The sequence below is a fragment of the Pogona vitticeps genome, chromosome 3 (genome assembly GCF_051106095.1).
Source record: "Pogona vitticeps strain Pit_001003342236 chromosome 3, PviZW2.1, whole genome shotgun sequence".
Lineage (NCBI taxonomy): Eukaryota > Metazoa > Chordata > Lepidosauria > Squamata > Agamidae > Pogona > Pogona vitticeps.
Genome location: NC_135785.1, coordinates 26,063,945 through 26,088,566, shown reverse-complemented (window position 1 = coordinate 26,088,566; position 24,622 = coordinate 26,063,945). Strand labels below are relative to the sequence as shown.

General features: G+C 41.1%; 1 protein-coding gene across 11 annotated transcripts in view; it reads right to left on the bottom strand.

The window, feature by feature from the left end:
• Window positions 1-24,622, bottom strand: part of PLCH1 (phospholipase C eta 1) — a 167,225-nt gene that overhangs the window by 51,469 nt on the left and 91,134 nt on the right. For all 11 annotated transcript variants that reach the window (XM_020781938.3, XM_072996102.2, XM_078389080.1 and 8 more), the window contains 5 exons: window positions 20,487-20,633; window positions 18,729-18,972; window positions 16,255-16,384; window positions 11,726-11,896; window positions 46-139 (listed from right to left, as the gene is read on the bottom strand). In XM_020781938.3, the coding sequence (XP_020637597.3) occupies window positions 46-139; window positions 11,726-11,896; window positions 16,255-16,384; window positions 18,729-18,972; window positions 20,487-20,633 (786 nt within the window). The remainder of the gene's footprint in view (window positions 1-45; window positions 140-11,725; window positions 11,897-16,254; window positions 16,385-18,728; window positions 18,973-20,486; window positions 20,634-24,622) is intronic.

Genomic DNA, 24,622 nt, shown 5'->3' with positions numbered 1-24,622 from the left:
GCTGGAAATGCCATCGAGACAAACTGAAGATGTGAAAGAACTTACCTTCTATGCCCAAAACATTTCGGTTCTTGTTTTCTTCAGAAACTTCAAATTTCGTTATGATGTCCAGACAATACTCTGTCGTCACATTATTCATCTGCAGCAAACACAACATAGGTGCATTTTTGATCCTCCAGAACATGTGACCAACGTGTCAAAATCAACTTCAGGCCTCAGCATTTGTTGACAATCCCATGGTCATACTCTGTGTGCAGCCAACCATGAACACAAGTGTCAGCAAAAGTATTCTTCAATGACCTTTAAAAGAGTTGGGGGATTTGTGTATATATTTGTTTTGGGGTTTTTTCGTGAGCATGCCATCTATCTGTCTGTCCGTCTGTCCCTCTATATCCCAGCAGGGCTGAAAAGTTGAAGTAGTGGTATTAAAACTATGTTTTGCTGTTGAAATAGGTATTATGACTATAGAGATACAGTTTTAGTTGTGTTACTTCCACAGCATTCAACTGTTTGGACAACAAAACATAGTTTTAATACCACTGCTTCATTGGGCAGGACTCTGCCCCTTGCACATGCACTTCTGCTCCCCTCTGCCTGCGTGTCTCCACCACCACCACCACCCGCATGAGGTTCCATCATGACAGGAACGGAAGGGGCTAGAAACTATCACTGTGGGTGCTCGGAGGAGGATCCCTGTGCAGAGGGGGTGGCGTCACACACAGTAATGCAACCACACATGTTAGAGGGAACCTTGGCCACATGACACTCTTTGCTTATAGCAGAAAAGCTGGCCACGTGTACCTTTCTCAATAGGAGAGAAAGATCAGCAGAGGTTGCCTCTAGTGGGCTGTCTAGCCCCAACTCAAGATTCCCAGAAGAGCAATATGCCTGCCTTGCTGTGGGAGATGGTACACGGCAGACACAAAGCTAAGGACTGCACAATGCAGACCAAGGCCGCCACCAAAGGAGAGCCCTGCCCTTTCCCTGGGGGGCCCTAGACTGCACAATACAAATGGAAGCTGTTCCTGCCGAAACAGGGGATAGAGACCCCAGAGTTACTCTAAGCTGATTAACAGCAGAGTGCTCTCTGGAGGAGGAGAAAGCCACAGGAGGAAGCTGGGGACAGAGGACTACAAAAGCTATGCTGGAGGAGGTTGTGGGACAGACTGAGCAGGGGGGAGGTAGGATAGAAATCTGAGGTGTCATCACAGAAGAGGAGGAGAGGAAGGGGCCGGAAGAATGTTACAGTGACGCTGGGGGAAGCATATCAAGCTGAATAGGCAGATGATGAAACGACACTGCCTTCCCAGGACTGGAACAATGTAATCAAGGAGAATCTTTGGATGGGAGAGTTAGTGGAGTTGTGCGTGTTGAAGAGTGAGGAGCCTAAAACACCAATATTCAACCTCACATCCTAGGGGAGATGAGCACACCAGGCCGAGGCGCCAAATCCCTGGGGAGACCCATGTAGGAGAGCCCATCTTGAGCTCTGGAGACATCCGTGCCAGAAAGCTCACCTGGGTCATAAACAAGAGGAACTGCAGTGGAAGTCAGAGAGATTAGCAGGCCAAGGAGAGCAGAGCCGTGCCCTGCCCTCACTGCAGTCATGCAGACCCTCACTTCTCCTGGCCTCAAGTTTTGGAAGCCAGTGACACTTACCACTGAGATAAACTGCGGACTTGTATCTGCCAGTGCAGTCAAGTGGAGAGACTGCGAAGAGAAGGACTCAGCCAGGACTAGTGGAGTCAACTAGGCCTGGAGTTGGACTGTTTGCAAAGTTGCCTGTTGTTTATTCCTCTCCCAAGTTTCCATAAACCCAGTTGTTTTTGTACAAGCTGGTCTGGACTCCATAGATTTGGGGATAGAAGAGGGGCCACCCATTGACCAAGGAACAGTCAGCGAGGCTCACAAAAGAAAAAAACAAAAGCACAGGAAGAATTGTGGCTGTCCATAATTTTTTGAGTGTCTCCAAATATTACTAAGCTACTTCTCCCACCATACACAACTGTACATAACTCCCTGGTTATTTCAGGAAGTACTTCATGCTTCAAGAACCCTATTGTGCTGCAATGCCTCCCAAAAGGAAGGAAGGAAGTTCATTTCCAGTTCTGAAAAATTGATATTTTGAGATGTCAAAAAGTACAGAAGGGTCCTTAAAAGGTAAATAATCCATCCTGGAATCTTGGGAAACTCTGCTATAGGGGATGCATATTGCCAGTACTTTACTTATAATAAGCTGAGTTCATCGAAAGGTTAGGGGTTGAACACCTTTGAGTGTCCTAATTTACCCATCCCTGCTCTTTAAGATGTTTAGCTTCAGTGAGTGTCACCAATTTCAACAGGACCTTTTTGAAGACCGTGGCCAATTCAAGACTTTTCTTCCCCGAGCAAGATTATTATTTGTCCTCCACCTCCATGCTCACGTGCATTATTTAGTCAGTTATTTAAATTTTCCAAAAGGTAGCTATCTTTGTCCCCTTTGTTTGTTTGTTTGTTTGTTTTGTTTCTTTGGATTTTGCCTGGTTAGTTAGTTAAAATATTTTTACCCTGCCTTTGTCCTTAAAAAGGACCCAATGTAGTTTACATCATTAAAAGACAATATTAGAAGCTAAAAATAGTAAGTATACAAATACTTAAGGATCAACCCTCCTGGCCACTGCCAAAACTTGAGCATCCAGGCTCAGGGATGAATCCAGGATAACCTCCAAGCTGCGCACCTGAGGGAGTGTAATACATCCAGCACAGGCTGAGTCCCTATTCCTTGATCTCCCTTTAGACTGACCAGGAGCACCTCTAACTTGTCTGGGTTAAGTTTCAGTTTATTCACCCACATCCAGTCCATTACTGATGCCAGACACTGATTTAGAGCTGAAACCACTTTCTCCGATTTAGATGGCAAGAAGAGATTGTCAGATGGTATTTTTTGTTAATTTCCATTATAGGCAAAAGTAACTCAAGCAGCAAAATAAATTGCACTCCATTTTTTTCTTTTTTCTTTTTGTCACTGTTCACCCAACGTAAGCATCGTTGTTTATTTGTTCATCATGAACACTGGCACAAAACTCTATGAATGAGCTACTGCTGTCTTATTTTATCAGTTCTATTTATACCAAAACAAGTAAGTTGTTTTGGTTTCGTTCCCAGCTCTAGTTTTTGAATAATACTTTCACTCTTAAGGCACCTCTTTGAGGCACATTTTAAAAGGACTTCTCAGTTTTAGAGCACCACCTCTGCATCCCATTCAAATTATACATAATTTTCAAATTGTTTTCAATTGGCAGTGTTCATGATAAATAAGTCAAATATGGATTTTGATAGGAATACATTGGTGCCTTGCTAGACGATTGCCTCGCGGGACGAAAAACCCACAAGACGATTGGTTTTTGTGATTACTATGGTGCCTTGCAAGACTTTTTTTTCTATGACCATGCTTTGGAAGACTTTTTTTTAAAGACCAATGCTTCGCAAGACTTTTTTTTTTGAGACCGATGCATAGGGAACCTCGCAAGACAATTTTTTCACAAGATGATGATTTTTGCGGAATGAATTAAAATCGTCTTGCGAGGCACCACTGTATATGGTAGGAAAATTATATATAATTTTCCTACCATATATTTCTCTCCAAATCCATATTTGACATGATAGAGCTGGGTGTCATCTGCATATTGGTGGACACTAAACCTCAAAACTCTGGACAATCTCTCCTAACAGTTTCATGTAGGTGTTAAATAACATAGGAGACAAAACAGAACCCAGATGGACACTGCAGACCACCTGCCAGGGTGCCGATCAGTACACATCTGACTAAAAGATGTTAAGTAACTTTCCGTCCTATTCAACTGAAGGCAGATCCTAGAACTTTGCCTTCTTCTGCCACAAACAATCACTCAGCAGCTGAAGTCACATTGCCCGCCTCCAGCTGGCAACCCTTCCTGACCTCCAAGAAGCTCCTTTCACCCCAGCACTTCTATTTCTAAATTGATCACTCATAGCAGATCAGCATTTGCAAATGAGACATAAATGCACCTAATGGCTAATGCTGTAATTGATTTATTTTCCTCCTCCCTATCTAGAGTCAGTCAACTCATTCCTGGAGGGCAGAAGTAGTATGGAGTGTGTTGTGGAAAACTCTGCTGGAGCGGATGCGCTTACTCAGATAAATGAAGAAGATAATGTCCTAAGACACTGAAAAGTCCTATTATCTCAACTTAATCCCAATGATGTCTTAAAGTAGTATAATAGTTCATCACATGACCATAATGGCTAATAAAGGCGGTAGCAGGGATACTGTCAGGGCTTCTCCAGTCGTGTGTTATTTCGTTGATGAGGTTCTGGCAATGCGAAGCAAACATCATTTATAACGCTCACTATATTCTCTAGGTGCTTTGATTATATTTTCCCCCTTCCTAGTAGAATGGAAGAAAGAAAATTTACATTCCTACCTACATTTTAATCATTCAAGGCAGATTCCCTAGAAATTATTGCATCACTATTGTATTGCATTCCCATACAAACTACATTAACATTTCAAGAATGAATTGCCCCAAAGATGTATACAAAAATATCTCTATTAAAAAGGAAATGTGTTTTTTCTCTTTGTCTTTCAAGAACAGACTTTTTTTTCCAGCCGAGATGGCATTGTCTCTATTATGAGATTCTCTAATTCTAAGCAAATTGTATTGCTCTGTATATCGACACTTTAGATATTTACTCCTCAAATTTACACCCCGATTCCTTAGAAGCACAGAAACCATACTTCTGTGTTTTTGTTTGTTTTATGAGACATAGTAGAGATTCCCTTGACTTGTGTTTTTAATCCCATATTTTACAGAGAAGGTTTAATGCTATATTGTGCAAAGAAGTATCAGCAAGAGCTCAGAATTGTCTTTGTCTCTCAACTCTGGGATATTTTTTATTATTATTATTATTATTTGTCATTTCAGAACATGGGAGGATGTGACGCCATCTTCAAATTATATTCTCGTATCTTGGTTTCTTCACAGCTTTGTATCCTGGTTTCCTTTAAAGTAATTCACCTCATTTTCATGTTTGGATAAAATGGAAAACTGCGATTAATTGACAACTTCCTACTTTTCATTGTTGGCTTGCACAAACAGCCTTCATGAAACAGACATTCACTCAGAAGTAGGCTTCTTAAATGAAGCAATGATCAAATATTTCCAAACCGACCCTTTTAAAGAACTCCGTGCAAAATAGCAACTAGGTATCATCAGAACCAATGCTACGTTGAACAAATACACAACTAGGAATGGGATTTTCGGATTTTCTGGACTACAAATACCACAATTCTCCATTCTGGGATTTTACCTGCTTTCCAGGCACCTTATAAATACCTGAGAGTGATGTACATGGGAGAAAGGCCTAAACTGGAGGACTCTGAGGCTTAATGAGGCCAAGCTCTGTGCTGCCTCCTGATCCTGCCCTAGTGCTAGCTGAGAAGTTTCATTATGAAAAAGAAGCTTGGGCAGAGCGTCTCGATAAACCTCAAAGTCTTCCAATGTAGACCTTCTCTCAGATACATCACACTGAGATCTTTGTAAGGTGCCTGTAAGGTAGGTAGAACCCCTTCCCGAAAAAATGTTTGTGCATCTTACCGCCCCTAGAAGTAAGCCAGTGGGTATGAGAAAGAGACTTTTCTCTCCAGAAACTCCTTAACTGTTGAACTGTCTTGTTTTTGGGGAAACTCGGTAAGGTCAAGGGTAGAATAATGGCTCAGGACTGGACAGATTTAGGTCTGGTTTAATTCATCACATCACTAAATCCAAGTACCATACCTACCTACATGGAAATGTGGATCAAGTACATAATGTAAAAGAATGTTATGTAAAGATGCTGCTAATTTCTTGGATGAAAAGGATGAAAGGTCAGGACCTGGCCACAATGCAGCAAAAATTAACACATTTAATGTTCACTGGTTCGATGGAAGTATGAAAAATTAACTTAAGAGCATCCCATGGGATTCAACAGTGCTTCTCTCTAAATGGATCACAACTGACATTTTAGCCATTTCTGAAAATGCAGTCGTCTGTACCTAGTGAAACTCTTATCATTTCTGTTCTAAACTCATGAGATTAGTATTAATGTTGACACTTATTCCTTCTAAGCACATTGGAAACAGAGAGAAAGAGAGAGCATACCATGAAATAATGTCAGCAGTACACAACTGAAATTAAATCAAATTCTCTTAATGGAACAAGCAGAATGATGAGAATATGACATGTGAGGGAGTAAAATTAACGAACACAAGAAACAGCATCTGATCCAAAAAAATTTCATTAACTGGACTTCTGCAGAGCATCTTGGAACTTCTAAAAGTGTTGTAATCAGCCACCCAGAGAAGAATGATATGAAGTACGCTATGAGTGAAATGTGTAATCTAGAAAGACTGTAATTGAAGCCCTAGGGTCAAATCACTCCTTGCAAATATTTATTTATTCATTAAATTTACAACCCACTCTATAGCAATAGTTCCCTGGCTTAGCATAGAATATGAAACCAAATTAAAAAACACAGTTACAATAAAATACATTTAGAATGCAGCAGAAACAGACAAACTAGAACACCGTAACTGAAAGCAATTAACATTCCTCAGCTCATCAACTCAGGTTTCAGACACACAAGACAGGATGGCTGCTTCATTCACAACTAAGTCATGCATGACAGAGCTTCTATTACCTACCAATCTGGCATTCAGGGACGATACCAGCAGACCAGAACACAAGCTGGTAGAAGGTATCATGGACTGTCTGTTTCAGGAAGGGACTGAGAAGTACAAGGGAAAGTTACCTAATGGCTCTCTATTCAGCATGTCAAACTCTGAGCAAAACACTTTTCTGTAACCATTATTATCATTATTAAAGTCCTCTGAGCCAAGAACAAAGAGTGAGAAGTCTGAAAAGTGCTTTTAAAAAGACTGTGGAATTAGGAAGCATAAACTAAAACTAGCAGTCTAAGAGTAATAGGAAAATGCCATTTCAGACACATATGTTTCCATACTAAAATCACACAAGCGGGAAGCCGCACATCATGAAGGCCATATAACAAGCTCTCATTTAGCCCTTATAAATCTCAAACATCCTAGCCAAGGGATTAGAAAATACAGTGGTACCTCGCAAGACGACGACCCCGCTAAACAATGAATCTGCATAACAATGACTTTTTGCGATCACTATAGCGATTCGTAAAACAGTCATTCCAATGGGGTCTTTCGCTGGTCCGTGCTTCGCGAACCGTTTGTCCGCAAGACGATGATTTTTTCAGATGATCGTCGGCTTTGCAAAATAGCTGCCCTGTGTTTTCCAGACCCATGCTTCGCAGGGCAGCCATGTTTACAGCTGATTGGTGCTCGCAAAATGGCTTCCCTATGGGCGATCTTTGCTGGACGATGAGGTATTTTCCCCATTGGAACACATTAAACCGGGTTTCAATGCATTCCAATGGGGAAAGGGTTTTTGCATGATGACGATTTCGCTAAACAGTGATTTCAATGGGACAGATCGTCGTCGTCATGCAGGGCACCACTGTATTTATCCTTCAGTTCTTCATGTAAATGGAAATGACCCTGACTTTTGCTGAGAAATTCAGTGGAAGGTACAGAAAAGGAAACTTGGCCTTAGTTTGCTACTTCAGATGTTCTTAAAAAGCTCTCTCAAGTAAAGTTAAAGAAATCTCTTGATATGCAAAACAGGAAAAACGTAATCCTTCATTCATAAAAATGGATTAAACACAAGTGTTCTGTCTTTTTGTAATGTCTCCTAGCCAATTGCTGTGCAGTAGTAATCCATTCCGCACAGTTTTTCATTATTTCTATAGCCATTTTAAAATCAAGAAGAAGACAGTAGAAGGGTGCCTTGCTGGATTAAACAAATTCTAGTCTATTCAAGCTTAGATCTCTTTGTTCTCAGGAATGAATTTTCACTTTCCCGGCTGAGTTCTCTTCCCTACCACTTCTTTTTTCCCCGTGCAGATCAAGAGAGCAGAGTTAGTAGCAATGGAAAGGGAGAAGCATAGATGCCTTTGTTCCTTGTCAGGGTATTTGCGGACAAAGGAAAAGGCAGCCTTCTATGAAATGAACAGTCTGTTTGCTATACCTCCAAGCCACCCATTTGACACTAGCCATGGGTGGTGGATACCAAAACTCAGACGAAGCCAAGTAAAAATGAGGCACATTGCCCACTACTGAAGTCTATCTACCCAGGCCTTACAGCTTTCACTGTTGGTCAGTGTGTGTTTGAGAGAGAGCCTTCAAGCTCCAGTGACTTCCCATTACTGAACAGCGTACATTCTATATTCCTCTGTGTCTCTGATATGTCTTGTATTTCTCACTGGAAGTACTTCAAGGATCAATGAGCTGTCCGTTCCACCGGAACCCATTCTTGTCTCCAGAAAGGAGGTCATAACGCAGAACGTGCATGGAGGCCTTTGAATGAATGGACAGCAGGTGTTCCTCAAAGCCACTGATCCAGGCTGAAGTAATGGACACAATGTACTCTCTTGCGTGAGTACACTCCAAAGGGATCTACATAACCGGTATAGGGACAGACAGGCTGGGTGTCTAACAGCTGACGAATGTATTGGCAATGAACAACAGATGACAAGTAGAACCAGGAGCACGGTGGAAACAAAATACCTTTTATGTGTAACAGGTGTTGACAGTGTATATTGACTGGAGCCCTAAGGCGTATCTATGAAGCCTGCAGTCAGCCTCCCAGAGGACTCAGAAGCTGGCGTCTCCTATGCTTTTTCCTCCTTCTACTTAACAGAAAGAAGTCTGATAACTAATGAGTAGGTATACATTATTTTTTTGTAAAGGTGTTTCCCCGTCTTTGGTAATATGAGAATCCTCTCTTAGCTGTTAGAGACTATTTTTTAAAAAACAATGGAGAAAGGGACATTCTCCCAATTGATTCATTTTGCAACAGTATAGGGTATCTTTCAGCACAAGAATCCTAGGAACAATAAAAATAATATAGTAGAATGCCATGTAAAAATCAATACAAATTACGAAAGTTGCTGGCAAAGCCCAGTAATCCATACAATCCAGCGGAAGCCATTAAAAATTCAATTGACCAGCCCAGGAAATGCTGAGATTCTAGAGCAAAATACAGTGGGGTCTCGACTTAAGAACTTAATCCGTATTGGAAGGTGGTTCTCAAGTCGAAAAGTTCTTAAGTCGAATCTGCATTTCCCATAGGAATGCATTGAAAACCATTTAATCCGTATCTGCTCTTTTCTATCCATAGAAACTAATGGGAAGCTGCTATTCTGCCTTCTGCCACTAGAGGGGGATATTTTCTTTCTTTTCCCCCCTTAGGTTCAGGGAAGGCAGGGAACACTAAAGGCAGCACTTTATAACTCTTTTTTTAAAAAAACGAAGCCAATTTTAAATAATGTTTTAAAGCATGTTGTGCTGATTTTTTCAGCACAAAGGCACTCAGGCAGGCTTTTTAGGTGCTGAGCAAGCCTCCGGAAGCCTGCTCAGAGCCAGCCGATCAGCTGTTAGGCGGGGAGAGGAGCGGGGGAAAACCACAAAATGGCTGCCAGGCTCTTTCTGGGTGTCGGCTTTTAGCTCTTTCCTGCTCTTTTTCCTGTGGTTTGGGGGCTACCAAGGCCTGGTAAGTGACTTTATTTAACAGTACAGTATTTATTTTTAAGTTTCTGACCCTTTTCCCCCCTCCAGAAGCCTGTAAGGGGAGGGAGGGGGGACTTTTTTCCCTGTTGGTAACTCGAGGGAAGTTCGCATGTCGAGTCCTTACTTTCCCTATAGGGCAGGTTCGTAACTCGAATTGTTCACAAGTCGGGTCGTTCGTAAGTCGAGACCCCACTGTAAAGGAATTCTATGCCTGCTAAAAGGACATCAACTTTGGCAAATGTGTACTTTTCTGCGGTAGATAGTCTATGCTCCAAAGTGTTACGATGGAGAAAAACATTTTCCATGTCACCACTCCTTCTAATTCCAGATGGTTACATGGAATGTAGAGGAGCAACTTTCATGCTAAATGAAACATTAGGCAGTTTCATGTCCTAGGAAGTACACAATGGTACCAGAGTAAATTCCAGTCATGACTTAAATCAGAACTGGACCAGGCCCATTGAGATAATTTGAAAGGCCACTGCATTTTAGCTGAATTGCCAGCCTCGCAGCCCAGAATCCTCCTGAGCTTGGAAATCATGTGATCCCAGGGAACCAGTCAGCTATAAAGCTCCAAGAGCTGTTGAATTCTTTCACCTCGCACTCCTTGCCATTATGCAAAACCACCACTTTTTAGCTCTGTGCTTTTTGACAGTCAGATCCAAATGGTAACAGAATAAGATCACATGTGGTAGAACATAATCCATGTTAACAAGGCACAGGCATTTTGTTACCTAGACTGGGAGCACATTTTAAAAATACCCACAGGTTTATGCCTAAACTGATTTCAGTTACTGGACATGAAAAGAATGTCTGATTATACAGTATGCTTTTAAATCTTTTTTTTTTTAAAATGTATATTGATATCACAGTTAAGCATACATCTGCAGAAAATATTTATGGACATGTGTAACACAAATGTACATATAAAAATAAATCCGTTTGGAAGTAAAATAAGCAGCAGCAGCAATTTAAAAAGATATCCTGTGCTTTCGATATACAGTGGTGCCTCGCATAGCGAGGTTAATCCGTTCCGGATTAACCCTCGCTATGGGAAACATCGCTGTGCGGAAATAAAAAAGCCATAGTTCCTATGGCTTGAAAACTCACCGTTGTGCGAAGTTCTTCCATAGCGCCGCCATTTTCACATCCTCGGTAAGCGAGGGCAGGGCGCGAAAATGAGGCGCGGACCTTCCAGCGGCCATTTTGGAACCGCCGATCAGCTGTTCTCCCCCGCTTCATTATGCGATATTCGCTAAGCGAATCTCTTAGCGAATATCGCAATGCGAAAAACCTCCATAGGGGCCATCGCTGAGCGAATGCTCCAGCGATGGCCCAGAGCCCCTCGTTAAGCGATTTGATCGCTCAACGGGGTGCTCGTTATGCGAGGCACCACTGTAAATGTCAACAGTTTCCATAGATCCAAAAATCAGGGGAAATCACAGAGTCATAGAACTATACACCTATACTGGGAAGCTCTGGACAAATCTCACAAATCTGGAATCAGTCATGAAAGTATCCATGACACATGGCCTCCCAAGCACTATTTAAAGATCTCTCGCAAAAGAGAATCCACAACCATCCAAAGCAGTCCAATTCCACTGTTGAGCACTTCTTACTGCCAGAAACATTTCCCTAATATTTCATTAAAATACCCTTTCTTGAATCCATTACTTGCGGTTCCGCTCTCTGGAGCCACAAGAAAAAAGCTTGCTCCATCCTCCACATCACCACTCTTCAAATATTCAACAATGGCTACCTATCTTTTCTTACTTTTCTCTTTTCTAAATGTACCCAACTCCTTCATAAGGCTCAGTTCTCAAGATGTTTACCATCTTGGTTGCCCTCTTACAGACACCCTTCAGCTTTCTGACATCCTTCTTAAACTTTAATGCCCAAAACAGGTCATGGCATTCTGGAGTACATATGAGCAATTTAAATATATATATAAAAACGTAACATAACTTCTTTTGTCCTCAATACTTTTTGCTGGCTGAACAAGACATGAGTCATAGGACATTCTGCTATAGATTAAAGCAAAAGCAATCTTGATGCGTATTTTTACTTGCTTACCTTTTGTTCTACCTTCAGAAACTGAGCAAGTTCATCAACAGTGAGGTGATCTTTCTTGTCACTATAGCTCAAAAGCAGCAAGTAGAGGTCTCGCCTTAATGACATCATCTTGTAAAACACAGAAAACTCTTCAAAAGTTAAGGTTCCCTGATTCTCATCCGTGTCAGCTTCCTGAGGAACAAGCAGAACCAGGTATGTATTCTGGGAAGTTAAGACTGAAGTAGCATGACAGAATAGCAACAGAAGGAAAATATATTTATTAATATTTGTTCAATTTGATTCAACGCATTACCATGGGTTATGCAAACCAAAACCCTGTTGTAAAAGTTACATTTGCAGAAGGGTGGTGATGATATGATTGGCAGGAGGAGGTTTTCATTAATTAATGACTTCTTTCCTCCATTCTACAGCTTGTCCAACACACACATAATCCGTTTCATTAAGTGGAAGATATGGGATGGAAGGAGGAAGTCTTTAATTACTGAAAATCTTTCCCTGCTGGTACCCTTATCTAAGGGTGTAGATTGCCAGTGATTAAAGAACATAATCACATCTGCTTCACTTTTGTTACCAAAATATTGTTCAAAAACATGACTCCAAAATCGGGATTCCATATGGGAGAGGGCAGTGGGAATTTAAAAACTAACTCTGTTCTTGATTGCCACTGAATCTGTCCTCCATGAAGAAAAGAGTTCTTACTGTATGTTATTGCAGCTTTTTTTTAAAGGCAGTAACAACTTTGAGCATCTGCTTAAGAGGATTGGCTTGGGATTTACAGAACATTTCCCAGGAGTTCTTGCAAAATACGCTCTCTTTGTAAGTCCTAACAGGAACGGACTGAAAAAATTTGCTTTCCCTTCTCATGTTCTGGAATGCTTGTAAGTCATTCAAGACCAGAAAGCAGAATAGTTCTATCTTATGCTTTTAGGAATAATAACCTTTTTTTCCTCTCCAACAAAAGCCCAGGTTTTATAAAATGAATTTCGGATTTTATGGAACTGTAGCCTTCATAAAATAAATCACAAACATGCCTGTCATCTCACATTTGCTCTATCATACAGACAAAGCCATGTTTATTACACCCAAAGAGTATAAGGGGGTGGACATCATTTGAACTGTACGCCAAGCAGAGTGACATGAACCCCATGAGCAGAGGGCTAGCTGAACCAGTGTTAAATCAACCGCAAGACAGAGCCAATCATACTACTAAAAGTACAGTGGTACCTCGCAAGACGACAACCCCGCTAAACAACGAATCTGCATAACAATGACTTTTTACAATCGCTATAGCGATTCGTAAAACAGTCATTCCAATGGGGGATTTTCGCTGGACGTTGATTATGTCCGTGCTTTGTGAACCGTTTGTTCGCAAGATGACAATTTTTTTCAGATGATCATCGGCTTCACAAAAGAGCTGCCCTGTGTTTTCCGGACCCATGCTTCACAGGGCAGCCATTTTTACAGCTGATCAGCGCTCTCAAAATGGCTTCTCTATGGGCAATCTTCACTCGACAACGAGGTATTTTCCCCATTGGAACGCATTAAACCGGGTTTCAATGCATTCCAATGAGGAAAGCATTTTCACATGACAACGATTTCGCTAAACAGCGATTTCAGTGGGATGGATTATTGTCGTCATGCGGGGCACCACTGTATATGCAAAAGGGTGCATCAAGATCTGCTTTCAGGATTATGGGAGGGATTTTTTTTCCAACAGTGTGTGTTGTTTTTTTTCCACCAATCTGTGCTAACCTGCACTCAAAGTCTGACCCAGAGCTGCTTGTAACACAGCTTTCCTCTCAGCATGGACAGCTCAGCATTTAGTATGAGATGAATGAGTTTAGGAAAAGCTTCAGCCCATACACAACACCACTCTTTTCTCTTCTGGCTTTACCATAGAGAGGAGGATGGAAACTTTCACTTCTGATTTTGATTCACTAGTTCATCAGGTTTCCCAAGCCCCAACTTGTGGAAAATAAAACCATTCCTTGAAATACTGCCTGATTCAGTCAAACCATAATTACTAGTAACCACAGTTTGTCAGTTCAGACAATAAAAGCAACAGTTAAATAAGATTTTTTTTAAAAAAAAAACCCTCATAAGTGAATGCTTCTTAATTCTTCTTCCTTACCACACAGAAAATAAGTGAAATGAAAAAGCAAGGTGGAGCTTTGTGTCACCTGTTCTTCTTTGTCTTACACCAGGGAGAGGTAAAAACACAATGATGCAAAATACGAGAAACCATGCTGACTGGATTTTATTTTTATAATTTGAACCGGCAGCAGAGACTTGCCTTTCCTATGGATTAGATTGGGGGGTGGGAGAGATTCATTTCCTTTTGCAGGTACAGACCCCAAGATATTTGATGGGTTCTAGTAGAGCAGCACTGTTATTTCCTCAATCTTGTTCTTGCTGCTACAACCTAAACTGGCATGGATGTCTTGTCCCAAATGACCATGCTATCAGCCTCAGACAGGATAATGCGTCAGCATTTTGACTGAGCTCTGTCTTCTCTGCAAGATACGTTATCGGAGACCAAAAGAGAAACTGGCAGTATTGAGAGGGGAGGGGAGACCCATTCTGGTTGGCCAGAAAAAAATAACAGTGGCTGCTGTTTTTATTTTATTTATTTTTTAACTGCTAAAGTTAACTCAAGTTAACAATAGTACAGTGTATCCAAATTGTTAGTTTTAAAGAGATCACTGAAGTAAAACCTGACATATTTATGACATAGATAATAGAAAAGTTACTTTTCAGACTGTAAATCTCAGAAACCCCTGGAGAATTGTAAGACCTGGAGTCTAGAAAATCCAGCTTTTCCAAGTTCTGGTTTATTTAGACTCATTACAGTCCAAGACAGATTTGCCTTGCTATCCAGGCAAAGCAAAACATATTGACAAAGGGTGCCAAACATACACCAAAAAAATGAAATGGACAATGCACATAATTTATTTTTTTACTGAGTTTTTTTCCTTCAGAACAAAAAAAGCCTCAGTTGGCCATCAGCCTCAGATAAACCAGGTAAAGGTAAAGGTAAAGGTTCCTCTTGACAATTTTTGTCCAGTCGTGTTCGACTCTAGGGGGCGGTGCTCATCCCCGTTTCCAAGCCATAGAGCCAGCGTTTGTCCGAAGACAATCTTCCGTGGTCACATGGCCAGTGGAATTTAGACACGGAACGCTGTTACCTTCCCACCAAGGTGGTCCCTATTTATCTACTCGCATTTGCATGCTTTCAAACCGCTAGGTTGGCAGGAGCTGGGACAAGCAATGGGCGCTCACTCCATTGCGTGGATTCGATCTTACGACTGCTTGGTCTTCTGACCCTGCAGCACAGGCTTCTGCGGTTTAGCCCGCAGCGCCACCACGTCCCCCAAAAAATAAACAAACAAATAAAAAGAAACCAGTGTGATGTGGGGGCTATATAACTTCCACATGGATAGAAGGAGCTATCACTGAGCTATCCAGCTCATGTAGTAGCTCAGTTATCATGGAATCATGTTTGTATGTATATTTAATATTTATATCCAGCAAGTTCAAGATGGCTTGAATGGCTTAACATTCTCCCACCACGCTGCCCTCACTGCTAATATAAGGCATAAAGGCCACAAACCATTCCAATGCACACTTTCATAGCCACTTATATTTATTCCTCCATCCCTAATGAAAACTTTATCTTTCTTCTTATTCTTGTCCCAGTGGAGGCTGGAGGTCATCATGGCTGTTCTGAATTTGGAAGCAGTGGCTCCGTTTTTCATTTTGTGGGGTTTATGGCTTCTTGGTCTTTATTCATTTGCTTTAGCATTCCTTTGCTGGCTACTCTTTCGGTCTAAAAGCCTCCCATACTTCCAGGATGGTGTGAGGACCAGTTTGGCTGTGGAAGGGAGCAAGCCAGTCTATTTAAAGTTGAGGAAGCTGGCCTCTTCTCAAAAGCAGACATGAAGTCTAGTTGTTTGAAAGGCACTCCTTAGGCCTTAAATAGGCCAACCTGCCCTCCCAGAGTAAGTGTCCGGCCCCCACAAATCTGTGAGGGAAAATCTGTATCAAACAATAAATTAGGGGATGGGCTTTAGGGGTTGTCTGAGAGGGGGTATGTGTACCCCCCCCAGATCTCTTTATTATATTTTGTTTGGCTCCCACACATTCTTCTGCATGCAAAATGAAATTAATAACCCTACTACTCTCATTGAATCTGGTGGCATAGAAACACAAAAATGACCCTCAAAAGTAATTGGGTCTACCAGAGATTAATCATTGGCCTTGTCACGAAGCCTATTAAGAACTCGGTGTCCAGTCTGTAATTAATTGAAGGTTATAATTCCTTAAGGGAGGGCTAATGCCAGATGTCAGGAATTTGGGCATAGCATGATGCTGACATAACACAGCACGCTAGGCTGACCCTCCTTGCCTTTTCTCTATGGACAATTTATCACACTGAACAGCCTGCCCATTAATCTTCATTGATAAGCCCAGGCTTCTTTTTCTGAGAGACTTACACTCAGCCTCCCAAGTGAAAATGAAATGATGCCCACCTGAAACATCTGTCTTACTTTCCTGCGGGGCAGGTTGACGTTCAGTTTGTGCATCAGCTGGTGGATCTCTTCAATATTCAGCAAGCCGTCGCCATTCTTGTCTGCCTCCTCAAAGGTCTGCTTCACCCAAGTGCAGTTAAATTAAGGAAAGGGTAAACTGCTTTGACAAAATGTTCTTGGTGTTCCTTCTGAATTATTGAAAATAAATGCAAAAGTAAAGCGTCACCCTATATGAAAACCAGGCACAGAGTGACCACAAAACAGGACATGGAGAGGCAGTTCACATCGGATGCTTCTCCCTATAAAAGACAACACAAAAACACTGCCTTTCACAGCATGGTGTTCCCCCAGGTGTGCTGATGAAAACTACCATCATTCCCAGCTGAGACAATGAACAGCTAGTCCTGGGTATGAGTTATAGTCTACCCCATCTGAAGGGCACCAAAGTGAAGAAGGCTGATATTTCTGTTTCCTCTCCCTAGACACGTGTACTCCTCATAGTGGGAGGAAAGGTCACACTGCTGCTAAAGGGAAGGGAACTCCACCTGCAAACAGCCGACATAGTAGAGGGGTAAGAGATCAGGGGCCAACGTGTTAAAGGGCTTATCCTCCATGCCACAGTCCCAGTGCTACATAAGGAGAAAGTGCACTTAAGTCCACTTAAACCATACCTGTTTTGGCCCTCAGGGGCTTCCTCCAGTTCTACAGTATGGTTTGTGCAGTATGACTATTCTCAGTCAACTACTGCAGTGGTTCTTAACCTTGGGTTACTCAGGTGTTTTTGGAAAATCTCTCCCCACCTCATCCCCAGCAGATGCACACACACCCCATGAAGCTGTATCCCCTGGTGGCTTCCGTTATGCTCTGACTCCATCTGCAACCGGTACAGGGGTCATTCCCCCCCCCGTCTCCCATCTGCCAGAACCAATCATGCCGACAAGGCTTGAAGTAACGTTTCAGCACAAGCAAACACAGAGCTAGCCGCATGCAACCTCCAAAAGTCAGGGATAAATATAGAAGATGCAGAAGGAGTTTATGGAGCTTGTAATTTGCCACAAAAGGCTGGCAAGTGTTTCTCTGTCTTGTGACAGTCTTGAGCTGAAATTAGGAAATGGGAATGATTAGGTACAAGGTAACAGCCATTGCTTTCATGTCCTGGCAACTTGGATCCAATCCAACTGGGTCATGATCCTTCCTGTTCAGAGGGAGAAGAAAGTGTTTTCCTCAGAGCATCAAACTAGGCTGAGAGACTATTTACATAATAGGTTTACCTCCACCCAACTGAACTCTAACATTGCAACATTCATTCTGCTCATCTAGGCTGAAGTTTATTTGTTTATGTAACAATCTTGAGGGTTTTTTTAAAACTGCATTTCATCCAAAGGAAAAAAAATCACACAGTAGTTGCCAGTGAAAACTATGACACCATAGAACTAAGTATTAAATTAATAAAATGATAAGGGAATAATAAAATAATTCATTAAAACCTGAGATATCTTGGCCAAAAACCACAGAATTGTCTCACTGTATATTACCTTTTTATTTTAATATTTGTCTTCCATTTTTCCCTTCTGCTTTTCTTCTCAACAGAACTATTTGGAATCCAGTCAACAAAATGTATTTTCTCTCCTTTTACAACACCATAAAGTTACATGGATTGTGTCACAGTTCAGGAGTGCTGGTGCACACATACACACATACCTAAGACTCTGAGGGAAGTTCTAAATAGTCAATTAATACAACTATAACTAACTGATCTTCTATCATCCTATAAAAACATACACCTCTTCCATCTCAGATAGATGCTACATGCCATTGGAAGATACCACAGAGTGAGGTGGTATCTTCCAATTGAGCCAATGTTATTGAGGAAGGACTGGGGAAGAACTGCATACTCCCTTCCACATCAAATTGCCTTTTCAAACCATTTGAAGCATTCCCACAATTACAAAGAGAAAACAAAGGTCAACATCCAAGCTAGTGGTCCATAATTTCTTTGTTGTTGATGTAAAGAGATCATAAACATAAAATAAAGTAAAATAAAATAACATGGAAGGAATGTGACTATCTAAAATGGGATTACATCAGAATTTAACAAATGACTGGCCCTGTCATTTTGTAATGGAACAATCACCTCAAATGGCAGATAAACAGGGCCAGCCCTGGGCTATTTTCCTGTCTTGGACAACAGATCTGTAATGCCACAAAGACTATATTACACACCCTAAACTTGCCTGCTGCTTGTTAGTGTTAAAGAAAGATTCAGCTACCAGTCTTAGGAGCTTCTGTCCTTAAAAACGTGGGAACACTTTTTGCCCTTTGCTTGAAGCAGCAAAATCTCTTGGGTGGTCCTAACTTTAATTCGCAAACACCCTTAGTTCTAGAATTCCATCATAGAAACCTAGGACACGCTCTGTGCCTTGAGGAATATTTTTGGTGCTAGATTAAACAAGTATCAGAACATGAAAGGATATTGGTCGTGTGTTCTCTGCCTTTTTGCAAGGGAGTCCTCATCGCTGATCCCAGCCATCAGGTACTTTAGTCCAGTGATCCAAGTGCGAGCTTCCTCCGGGTTAGAAGTTATCAGATCCAGGGACTCCATGTGGTTACCATGGTATATAGTAAAGCAGCAGCTTGGGTCAAAGTTGCCTTCACCATGGCGATGGAAGATTTCCGATTGCCGGCCTTCAGTGACTTTGTAGATAGAATCAATTACAACTGTAGAAGAAGATTGGATCAGGGAGAATTAAAAAGGAAGGACTGGATGTTTTAGGTCCTCAACGTGATTATGGCAAATTTAACATCTAAGGAGCTGAGCCCAAAAAATCCTTTAGGAGGGAGAGGCTGTGGTAGTAGGTTTCTTTTTCAGCCTTCGATAAGGTCCTTATTTGATACTGTGTGAAATCCCACCCACACAAAGGCATGAGTGAATAGGAGACTTGAAAAATGAACTCTCTATCTTCTTGGAGATAAATCTTTAAGAAAGAAATGATAAAATAGATTTCACTTAAGCTTACATTTACTCTATGAACTATACCAGTCGTTCTCAATTTTTGGTCCTGTAGACTTCTGGACTTGATTCCCACAATGTTTTGCTGACTAGAGCTTCTAAGAGTTAAGTGAAAACAACACTGGATTATAGACACATCAGGCCCCCAGTACCTTTGCTGTTGTTTAATCGTTAAGTCATGTCCAACTCTTTGTGACCCCATGGACCAGAGCACTCCAGGCCCTTCTGTCTTCCACTGCCCAGTACCTTAATAATAGCTAAAGAAGCAGCAAGTGACTCCCACACAACAATGGCCGGTCCAACCATTAGGCAGAGTAAGGCAACCACTTCCAGTGACAGATGCTGGAGGACACTGATAACAAGTCCTCGGTCATTAGCCTTTTGGAAGACGGAACTCTGTAACCAAAAATATCATTCCTGCCCTCAGCAGAAATGCAAGATGCTGCAGTACTGAATTAAGACTCAACTATAGCTCACTGAATTATGTAACTGGTTGCAAAGCCAGAAAGGTTGGGAGTTCAATTCCCCATTGGGTCTCCCTGAATAAGACCCAAACTGTCTCACCTTGGGCAAGCTACAAAGCCCCAGAGCATCCCAAGAAGAAGGGAATTGTAAGCCATTTTGAGATAGAGAATACTCTCTATCTCAAAAGACTTAGAAAGGAGTTACCATAAGTCGGAACTGACTTGATGGCACATAATTATTATATATCAAACAGTCAACCTCCATACATTAAAGAAGGCAAGTCTAATTCTTCTCATAGGCAACTATGTGCCTTGCGCCAGCCCTGCCCAAACCTTCTCTCTGTTGATCACAATTAAGATCATCAGCACCAACATTAACTCCTATTAATGACAATGATATGATGTGCCTTGTTTAAAGGTTCAGAAGGGTTACTTATGTACCAGTGCATGAAAAATTGGAAAAAAAATGAAATCTAAGACACACAAGTTAAAGTAGCTTAGGACAGAAATAGCTAGCAGATAAGAGCTGCTTCACCATCAGAAAGTGAGAAATGGTATTGATCCAAAGAAATATTCCTCACAGTTGCTGTGTTCTCACAATGTGAGCTCCCAACTTGTTATTCACTTCCTGATGACCAACCACCAAAAAAAGGAGCAAGCTGGCTGGCAACTTGCAGAATTGTGAAACCTCACTGGAAGTAAACAGCTTATTGTGAAACTGCTGTCTCACCTCCCTCTACTTTTAAAAATGCACTCACTTTTGGCCTTTTCACTTTTCCTGGATGGTCTCCATCGGATGCAGGTTCTGTGCTCATCCAGGTAGAAAAGACGCACTAGACCTTTGGCTGCATTCTTCAGTTTAACCATCTGAGTCCCAGACTGCATAACACTCATGCATCTTTCAACTGGAAAAAAAGAGAAAAACAAATAATTACCACAAACTGAAATAGAAAAGATATTTTACTCTGCTGATTTCAAAATTAGTACTTCTTTATAAAGTAACTATTACATAATCCTACTAAATTTAATCACAAAACTGTAAAGTGAAGCATTTATGGCATGTACAGCTATTAAAAACAGCCTTTGAATTTGGAACTTGTTTAACACAAGCATCATACAGCGCAATAGTACACGTATCTACTCAGAAGCAAGCAACACTGAGTTCAAATGAGCTCTAGAAAGTGGGTGTAGATATCCAGTGAGGTGTAGTGGATAGAGTGACAGACTAGGATGCAGGAGGCCTGAGTTCAAATCTCTACTCAGCCATGAAATTGACTGGGGGAGTGGAACTGGTAAAGCTACTCCTTAACTATCTCACCTTGAAAGCCATGTTAAGGCTGCTATAAGTTAGTTCCAACTTGACGGCATGTGGCAATAGGTAAGTACAGAACTGCAATCTGATGTTGTAAATGATTTTAGTTGAAAATTAGTGCAAAGCTAGGGGAATATATGCAATATATGTATTAGATTGCAATTCCCATCAGCCAGTGATGGGGCTTATAGTGCAACAACATCCATCAAAGGGCCATACTATCCTGAGCCCAGATTAAGCAGGTACAATCTCCCACTTCTCCTGTGTCTGCTCACAAGAGAATTGTGTGTTTTACAAAATGGTAAGAAAGAACTAAGTCATTACTAGATTTTATACTGCTGTTTTGTTTTATGGGGAAATAGCCATTGTTACTTCTTATTACACTAAGACCACAATACTGGCTATTTAAAATCACACTCTATTTCTTTACCTCCCTCCTCTGTTTATATGACAACTGCCTTGAAGAAGAATCCTACAGAACTCAAAAGTGTGCTTTTCACTTTTATATAACTAAGAAAGTAATAATTCACAGAATTCCACAGCCACCATGCCAGCAGCTAGGGAATTCTGGGCTTTGTAATCCAGAAGACAATAAAGAGTCTTGTGGCATATTAAAGACTAACCAGTTTTATCTGGCATAAACATCTTTGTGCCAACTTTATCAGATGCACAAAGTGAAACATCAGAGGTAAACACGATTAAGTGAATGAGGAAGAGATAGGTGAAATGTGATAGAAATGCAAAAGACTTTGGCATTATGATTATCTTAATGTGTATGGGTGACATCAGTAGTGATGGGTAACAAGTACATATGTTGATCAGCCCATCTCTGCAGAGTTGTCTTGGGGGGGGGTTCCTTGTCAGTTTTGTATTCCTTCTCTCTCTGGCCCTTTTCAGCTCTAATTGTTCTGATAGCTTAAACAAAGTTGTTGTTCTTTACACAATGCATGTGTAAAATATGCTTACCTACGTTTGGATAAAGTCATCACGCACAACTGTGTGATCACCGTGCTAGCATTATTTTTTTTGCATGACTATCATGTTTCCATATTTCTCTTTCTCCATCACGGTTGAGTATAAATTCTAAGGCTTCAGGTTCACACCATGCATCTGACAAACTCAGTTGTAGTCCATGAAAACACGTGCCAAAGAAGATGTGTTAGCCTTTGAGGTGCCACAAGGCTCTTGTAGTTTTCACTGCAACAGACTGACATGATTTCTCCATCCAATAGTTCAAAAGAGTAACTTTTCCAGGCTGTAGTTCTAATAATACCAGTCCTATGAACATGTGGCCCCTGGAGGAGGTACATTCACCCACAGAGCATAGCAATTGCCTTTCCCACTGAGATCAGGGTTTGCAGGCAATCCAGCCTGACATACAAATGAAAAAAGTTGTGTACTAAGCAGGAACAGAAGACAAATACAAGCAAAGTAGAAGGCACTCTATCCAATCAGTCCCTTCCCCATTCCCAACATTCAGTGCCCCACATTCTATTATTGGTCAATATCTAGTCAGTTTCTCCTAATGACCAATGTACAGCCATCTCTAGACTTTCATTTTTCTTTTTTTATAGTAAATGACTCCAGCTCAAAGGGCTGCATATGAGAAACATACAAACAAGCAAGCACACTTCTAACGATTGGAAGAGTACAGTATTTAGGAGCCTTGTGGCACAGTAGTTAAACTGCAATACTGCGGCCAAAACTCTGCTCATGAATCAGGTTGGTTTGTTTGTTTGATTGATTGATTTATATACCACCCATCTAGAACTTGTCTACTCTGGGAAGTTTACATATAATATAAAAATAAACTAAGATAAAATCCAGATTAATCCAAGTTGGGAAAGGAAAAAAGAAAGAGGAGGGGGGAGAAGAGGCAGGAGAGAAAAGAAAAACAAGAAAAGGGGAGATAGGCTAGGGGAAGCCACAGGTAGCCCATCAATCCCAGGTAGCCACATCAAGGCTTCACTCAGCCTTCCATCCTCCCAAAGTCAGTACATTGAGTACCCAGTTTGCTGGAGTGGGGAGCAATGTGTAGCCTGCATAAACAAATTGTAAACAACCCAGAGATTGTGGGTATGAGGGGAGGCATTGGGGGCTACAGCAAATGCCTAAATTAGGGGAAGGGAGACCAAAGCTCAGAGTTAAGGGTAGATGAAGCTTTACACACAGTAAGAGGAATGGACCAAATTGATCAAAAGGACAACAACAATAACATTAACAATAATAATCACAATAATAAATATAACAATCATAATCATAATATTTTAAAAAATGTACAAAGACAAACAGGCCACAAACCATACACCCTTCAGTGTCTGTATACAAACGGCAGGAGTATGGGAAACAAACAAGAAGAACTGGAAATTTTAATTCAGGAGGGTAACTATGACTTGATATGAATAACTGAAACTTTGTGGGATGACTCCCATGACTGGAACACAGAAGTCGAGGGAAATAAACTAATCAAAAAGAACAGAGAGAATAAAAAGGGAGATGGATTTGCAGTATAGGTCAAAAATACACATTCCTGCACAGAAATACAGCAGGAGGAGAGTGGCTGTCACATTGAGAGCATCTGGATCAATCTAGTTGGGGCAAAAAACAAAAGGAACTTGGTAGTTGGAGTCTACAACCTATCGCCCAATTGAAGAGAGGAAGCAGATAAAATTTTTGAAAAACAAATTGCAGGGATTTCAAAGAGACACAACATAGTAGTGATGGGAGATTTCAATTATCCAGATAGTAAAGCAGTCAATCTTAGAGAGAACATCCTTAAAATTGTTTCACAGATGGCATTTTACTCCAGTAAAATTGTCAAAAATGTCAGAAGGGATCAGCAAAATTTGTTGGAAATGTTAAAAAAAAATCCAGGGACTTATCATGTATGGTGGTCATGCAAAAAAGTAAAAAAAAAAAGGTTAGAGGTTTGGGAAAAGTCACAAGACATTGTTCAGCAAAGTTTTAAATGTGAAATGTTATTATTGAACTTAATGCCAGAGATTCTTGAGGAAAAAATAAAATATAGTCTACTATATATATATATATATACAGCAGCCAGGTTATTCTGGGCCCAAAAATGGAAGAATGGAGAAGTACCAACGATGAAGGAGCTATTAAAGAAGCTACTTTACATATGCTTTCAGAGGCAGTACGGGATCAACTGAGACACTTTGTAAACGAAAGCTGGAAACTGAAACAGTGGGGTCTTGACTTGAGAACTTAATCCGTATTGGAAGGCGGTTCTCAAGTCAAAAAGTCTGTAAGTCAAGTCTCCATTGACTTACAGTGCATTGAAAACCGATTAATCCCGTAACAGGCCGTTTTTGTTCCATTTTGGTTTTTTTCTGGTCTGTAAGTCAAATCTCAGTCTGCAAGTCAAACCTAAATTTTGCGGCTAGAGAAGTCTGTAACTCAAAAAGTCTGTAAGTCAAGCCGTCTGTAAGTCAAGGGTCCACTGCATATAATTGGGCTCAGGAAAAGAGAGGAATTTAGGGGAAGAAAAGATTGTAGCAAACAAGTGCTTACACGAACCCTTTGATGATATTAGATGACCATATGATCGCGAAATCTCTGATCCAT